General features: G+C 29.4%; 2 protein-coding genes across 5 annotated transcripts; one reads left to right on the top strand and one right to left on the bottom strand.

Annotated features, from left to right (window-relative positions):
• Positions 1-297: 297 nt before the first annotated feature.
• On the top strand, positions 298-7,563 carry LOC143202324 (ribonuclease P protein subunit p40). 4 transcript variants are annotated; one of them, XM_076413782.1, is made up of 5 exons: positions 302-629; positions 684-828; positions 882-1,046; positions 5,899-6,349; positions 7,299-7,563. In XM_076413782.1, exons 1-5 carry the CDS (start codon positions 519-521, stop codon positions 7,486-7,488), a joined length of 1,062 nt encoding a protein of 353 aa, XP_076269897.1. In that variant the 5' UTR covers positions 302-518; the 3' UTR covers positions 7,489-7,563. The 4 variants fall into 4 exon arrangements, with proteins under 4 accessions (XP_076269894.1, XP_076269897.1, XP_076269896.1 ...); XM_076413779.1 differs by lacking the exons at positions 5,899-6,349; positions 7,299-7,563 and adding an exon at positions 1,145-5,760 and having other exon boundaries at positions 298-629; XM_076413781.1 differs by lacking the exons at positions 5,899-6,349; positions 7,299-7,563 and adding an exon at positions 1,124-5,760 and having other exon boundaries at positions 347-629.
• On the bottom strand, positions 7,486-9,141 carry LOC143202329 (RNA-binding protein NOB1). The gene is made up of 3 exons (XM_076413790.1): positions 8,977-9,141; positions 7,748-8,915; positions 7,486-7,689 (listed from the first exon to the last, which is right to left on the bottom strand). The coding sequence occupies exons 1-3, from the start codon at positions 9,052-9,054 to the stop codon at positions 7,565-7,567; spliced, it is 1,371 nt and encodes a 456-aa protein (XP_076269905.1). The 5' UTR covers positions 9,055-9,141; the 3' UTR covers positions 7,486-7,564.
• Between the last annotated feature and the right edge of the window lie 49 nt (positions 9,142-9,190).

The raw sequence follows: 9,190 nt of genomic DNA, 5'->3' as shown, positions 1-9,190 counted from the left end.
GATAGGGATTCTCTTATAAAATTCTTAATTTGGGGACGAATAAATGAAGTATATGGTAGTTTTAGTACTTTTTATTTCACATGATTTTTAGTAGGTAGATTTAAAAATTAATATCTACAATTTGATACCGTAATCTGAAATTGCATATGCGGATGCCTACATTACTTCTAGATTAAATAACAATAGAAAAAGGGGTTTAACAGTTAAAGAATATCAATACAAAGCACTTATTCTTTTTAAATATTGTATTGTTAGTTGCCTAGAACCTAATTATTTTCTCAGAACACGTGCAATGACATACAATGTCACCAATAGATAAATTTACAAATCTAACCAAATTAATTTTAATGAACGCCTGACTGTTAACAACACAAAACAAAACGAACAATCAGTTGTCGATGTACAGTTCGTCTTCGTTCGTTGAGCATTTTTGCAGCGCAAAAGTGATACAAAACATGTTTACAAAGCAAATCTTATAAGTTTTCTTAATTTCAAGATATTATTACCATTGTTATAGAATGCAAAGTCCAGAAGTTTGGGCTTTTAAAGAACCTCCATCGTCCTTTCAAATTCAAGAATATAAATCTCTTCCGGAAAACGTATTAAGTGAATTTTATTTCAATCACTTGGTAATATATTTTGATATGTAAATATATATGAATAAATAAGGTGAATTTTCTTAGGTTTCTGTTGTCATACCGGAGTGTTTAAGAATTCCTCAGGAATTAGTTAAATCTCTCACCGATGATTGTGAATATTATAAATTGAGTAATATAAATCTCTCTATTTTAGTAAATCCAATATTTCTTGACAACTTTGTAAGGCAGGGTATAAAATGATGATTAATTTTATTATATTTGCTATATATGAAATAATTTCAGGCAGTTTTACAGCTTTAAGTATTGGAACAAGAATTGATTGTGATAATTGTGTTGCTGTTACTCCCACAGGATTACTTATTTTAGTTTTAAATAAAGCTACATATCAATCTTTTGGGCTAGAAGGGAGTGTTTCCTTTTATACACAAAGAAACAAAGATAGATATAGTAAGTACAATTATTACAATTTTTAATGTTTATTTTTATTAAATCTAGTATAAAAAGGGTTGCGTTAAGTTGTAAAGGCCTAAAGAATATTGTTTCAGACAATGCCAAAATTCAAAGATGTTCCTACTTTGAAAAATCTTGCATTGAAAAGCATTGGATCTTTGGTTGTTGAAATGACACCATATATCATGGCAAGGGTCCAAAAACATCGGGACACCCAAAAAATTATAGCCAATCTTCAAATATGTATTGATATGCTTAATGATACCCTTCTCTCACATGTTCCTTATTATATGTATGAAATGATGGCTGTGGAAGTTTTGAATGCAGTAAAAGTTTTAATTGATAAAACAAAAAAAGGTTACTATCCACATATATCAATGCCAAAATTTTTCACAAAAATGAATGTGGTGGTTAGCCTAACTGAAGTTGTTCTTAATTCTCGATTGAAAAATATAGATTTCACTGTATGGCCTAAAATAATGAGATATGTTTTGTATAAAAGTTTAGTTAAAATGACAGGACTTGAAAATCTTAATTTGGGATCATGTAGTGCCTGGAAAAGTAGCGAAATTGATAAAAATATATTAGATGGAATTAAAAATATGAAAAATCTACAATCAATATGTTTATGCTTTGATTGTAGTGATTTAATTATTCAAACGATTTCAGAAACTTGTCCATTTATTCAATCAATTGATGTTACATCTTCTAGGTCAGTTACAGATCGAAGTATACCATATTTGCTTAGTTGCAAAAATCTTAAAGTTCTCCAACTTCACGGTACTTCAATTTTAAGTCAAGGTCTTGCAAAGTTAATATCTGGGCTACCAAAATTACAAGATATTGGGCGTTGCGATGATTTTCCCAATGTTATAAAATTTATTAAGGAAAATAAAATTAGAACTGGTCCTTTTGCTCTTAAAAAAATCCATGCCCGAGATCTATCCACTAAGCATTTGAGAAACATAGTGGAGATGTTTCCTAAAGCGGAATATGTGTCAATATTCCATGATACTCAAATGGCTGATTTAACTGTTTTGGCCTCATTAGATCACCTACAAGAATTGAAATTGTTACCTTGCGCCTTTTATGGTAATTATTTGAAAGAATTATTGGAAGTGATAGGTTCAAATTTAACTACGTTGCATTTAGAACACGCGGAGGACTTAGATTTTAACTTTTTAATTCACCTGGGCCGCTATTGCACTCGATTAAAGAGTCTTGTATTATATAACTGTGATTTTACTTTTACTAACCTGCCCTATAATGCTCTAAACCTCGGATTATATTTTCAATGTTTGGAGCGTTTGTTTTGGGTGGTTGACGGAGCAACGGCTCAGCTTGAATTCATATTGATGCACGCGTTAAATATGGAATATGTTTATCTGGGTTCATCAACGGGCATCACACATGCCAGCATAGTAAATATACTCAGAGTCAATCCGATGAAAAAACTTGAGGAATTACGGGTTTTATATAGCAGCGATATGAATATGAAAACAGTCGAATTACTGTTGGCGAGTTGCACTCACCTGAGAGTATTGTCCGAACTTGAAAGCTGGCAGGGAATTACATTGGAAGAATTGAGGGATTTCAAAAATCACATCATCCGCAACAATTTTGATCTCGATATTCGTCCAACATTATCATTTTCAAGTTAATGGGATATCCCGTCGATTTTTTTAGAAACCAGCCTTACCATCTAAGTCATATCCGGTTATATGATGTGTTTTTTTCCGTTAATATATACTATTTTAATGTAATCACATGTGGTTTTAATTGTTAATTATTGTGTGTGTTTACCATTGATTAGAGCTGTAAAAGAACAAAGTGGTAAAAATTTCGTAGTATAACAGATCACGTATTTTAATAAATATTTGATTACATAATACTATTTCATTTGGGTTTATTCTATAGTATAACAAATATTCCTTTTTGAATTTGTGCTAGGTGCTTTCGATCATAGATTGTGTACGTGTTATTTGAAAATACTTTCATTTGCAGTCGATTTTCTCTCATAAAACAAAAACAATCAAATAGTTACCAAAATATGCTTTAATTAATAATAAAATTATTTTTTACACCTTAATTTTAAAGCTCTCAGAATTCATATTTTATATATTTTAACACACACATGATTAATAATATATTATTAATCAATATTTTTTATATTTGGGAACGTTTCAATACTCAGTAATTGGCCACAAATAGTGACTATAATTAAAATGATTGTTAAATAAAATAATTAAGATAATTATATTATACACTATTATTCTTATTATTATATTAAAGAAGTTAAAATTGGGTTTTATGTGGTTTCCTGTTTCATTTCACTTAGATATGAAGATTCGATAAAGAATATGTGATATTGATATTTTTATACAATATATTTTTGGGAGGAAATGATGAATCAGCTATTATATTATTTTCATCCAGATGTTTAAAAAATATATTTTTCTAGTTTAAAATTTGTTGTGTTTGTTGCTGCTCCAATACATCAATGTCTATTTGCAGTTTCAGGTAACATTTTGTCTAAAATGTGTTTTAATATTATTATCAGAATAATTAAGTATTAGGACGTTGGCCCATTTTGTTTACATTGGATTATATCTTATGTTAAAGGATCATGTACTACCTATTGCACAGTTATATAAGTTAGTTCGAAACTCCTTCCTTATATGTACTATTCCACATTATGTCAAACAAGTTTAAGCGACCATAAGTTTCTGTTCATATAAAAAATACAATTCCAATGAATTTGTAGTTATTCTTTTTTTTGAAGTTTTTAAAAAACTTTTTTAAACGTTTATAGGTTTTTAAAAATAAATCTTAAATATTTATTATATTTGAAATAGAACTGAAGTAGATTGTAAACATGATAATTTTAGACCTTAACGTCATTGACATTATGGAATCGAAAAAAAAACAACCTGTACCAGTAAATCTTTATTAAAAAATAGATTTTGCATGCAACTTTCATGTCAACAACGCGTAGGAATAATAAAACCACTGTGAATAATAATAGACCCAGGCAATACATACGTATATTTAAACACAATTTTGACTAAGCTAGTTACTAAAAACCTGTAAAATGTACTTTTACTGGTAACGTTGAGGATTTTTCCAAATGTTATAAAAATCGCTGCTCAAACATGTAAACACTGTTCCGTTTCATTATACAATCTTGGAATAGTTTGAGATGTGTCTGATTCAGCATTTTTGGTAACAGCCGTGTAATGGTTGAAATGAGTTAACATTTTTTTACAATTTTGTTTGGTGTTCTTATGGTTTTCTACGGTTGTAAATAACTGCGAGTGACAAGCTGTGTCTTATGGACTGCACAAGTCTTTCGATACTGCTAATTTCATAGCCCTTTTCGTGTTGAAGCTTTCGTATCGAATAGCGCAAATACACTTGTTTTCTTCGCTTTCAGTTGTTGAGTTATATTTCATTCAATCAAAATTTTTAAGCAATTATGTTTCCTGTAAGATAATCGTTTTGCTTTGGAATACAATTACCGATATATCAAAATGTTCTGCTATTCCATACGAGGTCTTTTCCAGAGAGTTCTTTGTACTCCAAAAAATTTTAACTTTTAATATGTTTTGGCGCTATTTCTTGTATTAACCTGTAATAAATCCTACAAAATTAAGACGTAAAAGTGCAGTTATTTCTTCGATTAATTTATCATCTTTTTAGCCTATTTCCTATAATTAAAGTCGTTTTTCTGGCTGCTTGCATTGATATAACGAGGTAAATCTCGCCTTAACCATTTTTTACTTCATTAATTGGGTTTGTCTGAGCTTTGTAACAGATCAAATTGTTCCGTAAGTATCGATTTACAAATTCTTGAAAGGCGTAATTTTGCGACTCTTACAATATGTTTTATTACATGTATTGGGCAATAAAGACATTTATTTGTTAATCCATTTAGAAATAACTTCAAATTACACGTTGCGTTGGTGGTGGTATTGTGGACTCTCGTAGGAATACTTAGGAAACAAAAAAAAACGTCCAAATTATCAGAATACGTTGAAATTGATTTATAACCTGAAGCATCCATACTGTTAATAAAATAAATCCGTCAGCTCTTGTCTAATAATGGCAAAGTGAATACACGAAGCATGTAATCCTTAATGTCTTGTAGCGCGACAAAAACAAAAAAAAAAGAAAAAATCGATTCAATTTTGAAATTCTTTTTTTATATATGATTAAACTTGCAAATAATATATTTTTGTTACCAATATAATATATTAAATAACTGGTATATAGGCACTAGTTTATTTAACAATCTGATTTATATTGGTTATCTGATCTAGTTAGTGTAATGTACAATCCTTTTTCAATGTATTTATTGGTAGAAATTTAATTTCGTACCTACTTGTCATTATCTTACCAAATGTTTGTGATATATGTAGTGAATAGAAGGTGATCAAGTAAAACTATAAATATAATTGTATTCGTTGGAATATGATTGTATCTCGAACCAGGTAGATCTGATCTGATCAATGTTCAACCTGCTTCGATAAAACGGTAGCTAAAGCTTTTAGATGTAAGCGGTAATTTTAAGTACTTTTGAGTTGGTTGTAATGCATATATATTTAATACATATGTATATATATACAGTTACTATTTTTTAATCTCTATAATCATGAAATTAATACTTAGGTTAAATTTTTAAATATTAACTTAATACAAAACGTCTTTAATATGACAAAGTTTTATTTATTTACAAAACCAAAACAACGCTACCTCTTCGCTTACCGTTGTCTTCTACTGACAGCCGGGATATGGTAAGTTGTTTTGGGAATTGGCTTATATATAAGTAATAGTCACTCTGTATTTTTAGTTGTCAGAATCAATATTAAAGATGATAAGGTACGACCAGGGAACAAAATATATGACAAAATAAGAAACGCTCTAAATTTACTTCATAACTTCACTATGATTTTGTCGTGGGAACCACCCGAAGAAAGCATTTGTCCCTCGTCGATTGCTAAGTTCTTCAGTGACTTAGAATGTACTGTTAACGTCTGCCAACCTCAATTTGACACTCAGATATTATTTTCCGTGAAGATGCCGATGATATTTCAACAAAATATTCAGCAGGGAGACGTTGAACAATTTGTGGAATGGCTGGGCATGGTAGCTATCGACGGTGATTTTTCCGGATCGTTCGATAATTATATCAATACGTATGAAGCTCCAGAACCATCTACGGAGATAGGTCAGATAAGGTTTCTTCAATGGAGAGGAATGTATTTGAGTAAACATCTGGGAAAATTAATTGACCTTTTAAGGTAAGTAAAACATTTTTTATTAATTATAACATTGTTTCAATAATGGCAAGGAATTTGTTCTTATTTATATTATTTATATTTTTTATTTTTCTCTTTGTATTAAATTTAGAAAATTTAGTACAATGCAACCATATGTCTATTACTTAGCAACTGGCGATACCAGATTTAATGATTTTCAACCTTAATTATTTCCATAAGTGCCATGAGACAGTTGTTAACCCATATAGTGATGCTGTTCCACTTATCAGCTTTGGTTAATGTGGTGATTTGGATGTCATTGCCAAAATTTCCAACTATTATTGGATATAAACTCAACTCAAATATGCATGTAGAGTCTACGAATGCGCTAGGAGTTGATAAATGTTGCAAACATAAAAAAAGGAACCATAAATCGACTAAAAATACTCTTACAAATCGGTTTGCTATCGCTTTTTTCTGATATAACAAAACAGAAAAGATTTCTATAAACTTTAGTAACATATTGTAAGTGGTGGAAGCCAAAACCAATATCTAAAGTCACAAATATATACTGTACATTTGTTCTACAAGAGTACTGTTGAAGCACCAATTGAATAATGTGAATGTTACGACAGAGGTTAGCAATAGTCAGTAATATAGACAGTCAGTCCTATTATAATTTAAATAGAATGTTCTTATACATATATTAGATTGAGATTAATGTAGTACGTCCGAAATTTTAAGAATATGAAGAAGGTCAAACGAAGGAAAACTGTTTTTGTTCTATTAGAATTGTTGTTGTTGCGAGAAAGATGAAAAAATTGTAGAAAATTATACACTTCTATTGAATCTAAAAACAGCTTTGAGGATTAGACTGTATATAATATATTTTGCTCCTTTATTGTTATGGTAAAATGCTTTATCGACGATATAATATTAATTTTGGTTAAGAATTTTAGTATTTTTCTTAACTCTGTTTTTTTTGCCATAGGGAGTATAATAATGAAGCAAATACATTTTGGATAGCTGCTTACATTCAAGGGTTTTCAGATATGCCTATCATAAAGTCTAACCAGGAAAATCATTATTTCACTAATGGGGATAATGCCACAGTATTAATATTTAATAATGATAAATGTATTTTTTGTTCCCAGAGATGTTCAATGAAGAAATATAAATAGTTTTTTTACAGTTATATTTTCTATAGGATACTTATATATAATTTATCTTATAAATAAAACATAGTTAACATACAACTTATTTTTTTTTCCTCCTTGATTCATTTGGATTTCTTTTCATCCATTGCTTAAATTCTGATCCAGGTTTAATATGCAACTGAGCTGATTTTGAATTTACATCCCTCATTACAAAAGGTGAAAAACCTGGGATAAAAAATGTCAGTATACATTTTCTATAACATTAAAAAAAAACAGCTTTTACCTGCAATGTAGTCATCATCTAAGGGATTATTTTTAGTTCTTGCTAGTCTACTGGGCCTATTATCTGCTATCGGTTGATCTTCCACTATTATAGGATTGTTGGGATGTTTACCACCCTTAATTTTGGGTAAACTAAATTTTTTTCCTCTACCAGTCAATGGTTTCCTTGGGTTTATATGAATTTGCATATCTCCATATTCATTTACTGATACAGCTACTTTTTTTAAAGTATTATTTCCACACTTTGGACAAAACCTTTTAGTCATTATACTAGTCGTTTTAAAACAAGCATAACATCTTAAAATATAGGTCCTAAGTTGTTTTATTATTCTACCATCCAAAGCACATACATTTAAATTGATTTGCTTTAAAACATTTTGCATTGCAAAGTCAGTGGTCATGCATGCAACTTCAACATGTTTTTCCTCAATTAATTGTGAATTAACTTGTTTTTTAGCTAATGAAATATTTGTTGGTTTAATCCAGCCACGTTCATCATCATCATCAGAACTACCATCTGAACTGTCTTCGCTATCACTTACAGATACTAACACACTTTCACTTTCTTTGTCACTATTCACCTGACAAGTTAAATTTTTAATATCAACCGCTAAATCATCTAAGGCTTCATTTGTTTTTTCATTAGTTTTATTCACTGGTAAAATATCATCTTTTATATATTCTAGTGTGTTAATTGACATATTGCGATCATTATTCAATTCCAAATTGTCCAATACAGTTTTATTTAAATCTGTATATAATATATTTTGCTCGTTTAATTTACCTTTGATATTAACAAATGATTCTACACTATCATTGACTTGTTTGCTCTTAGGTAAGAAGAATCCAGTAATATCTGGGTTAAGTTCTTTACTAATACTTTCTGTTGTTATTAGAGCTCTTTGAAGTGTTGGCTCATTCTTTAAATGTTTTATACCATTTTTGTCTTTTTCTAATTGATATGTCAGTGCCATAACTTTAATATCAGTTGCAGAAAGACTAGGGTAATCACCAGTTTTTTTCGAAAATTCAGTAACCAACTTGACATATTCTGGAAAAACATCCTTAACTATCAAATTATAAGGCAAAGCCACAAGTCTTCTCAGTTGGCGTTTATTTGTTACTTCCTCGACAACATCTTGGCATGTAATTATATGTTCTGCTACATCCTAAAAAATCATAATTAATTTTAGTTAATAATATTGATATTTTAATTTAATATAACATTACATGTAATGGGGCATTTTGAATGAATGCAGTAGTATCAACTACCAAGTATTCTACTTGTTTTTGATTATTATCTGACATTATTATTAAAAATACACATAAAAACTCAAATCCACGTGTAAACAGTTTGATAGGTTATTCAAAATATAACCTTTAAAAGCAGAAACAAGTTTAATATGACTTGGTTGATTTTAAAAACTAGGGATTTTGGTACATA

Source organism: Rhynchophorus ferrugineus, unplaced genomic scaffold (genome assembly GCF_030347505.1).
Source record: "Rhynchophorus ferrugineus isolate W39M unplaced genomic scaffold, kcgeb_rfMv2 rfM9, whole genome shotgun sequence".
NCBI classification, from domain to species: Eukaryota; Metazoa; Arthropoda; class Insecta; order Coleoptera; family Curculionidae; genus Rhynchophorus; species Rhynchophorus ferrugineus.
This window is presented reverse-complemented; position numbering and strand designations above follow the sequence as displayed.

What these genes read in the sequence shown, in the direction of transcription:
- LOC143202324 (XM_076413779.1), top strand. Translation starts at nt 1,148, where the DNA reads ATGCCAAAATTCAAAGATGTTCCTACTTTGAAAAATCTTGCATTGAAA.
- LOC143202329 (XM_076413790.1), bottom strand. Translation starts at nt 9,054, where the DNA reads ATGTCAGATAATAATCAAAAACAAGTAGAATACTTGGTAGTTGATACT. An exon ending in TTCAAAATGCCCCATTACAT is followed by an intron (nt 8,916 to 8,976) that starts GTAATGTTATAT and finishes ATGATTTTTTAG; the next exon opens with GATGTAGCAGAACATATAAT. An exon ending in AGATGATGACTACATTGCAG is followed by an intron (nt 7,690 to 7,747) that starts GTAAAAGCTGTT and finishes TTTTTATCCCAG; the next exon opens with GTTTTTCACCTTTTGTAATG.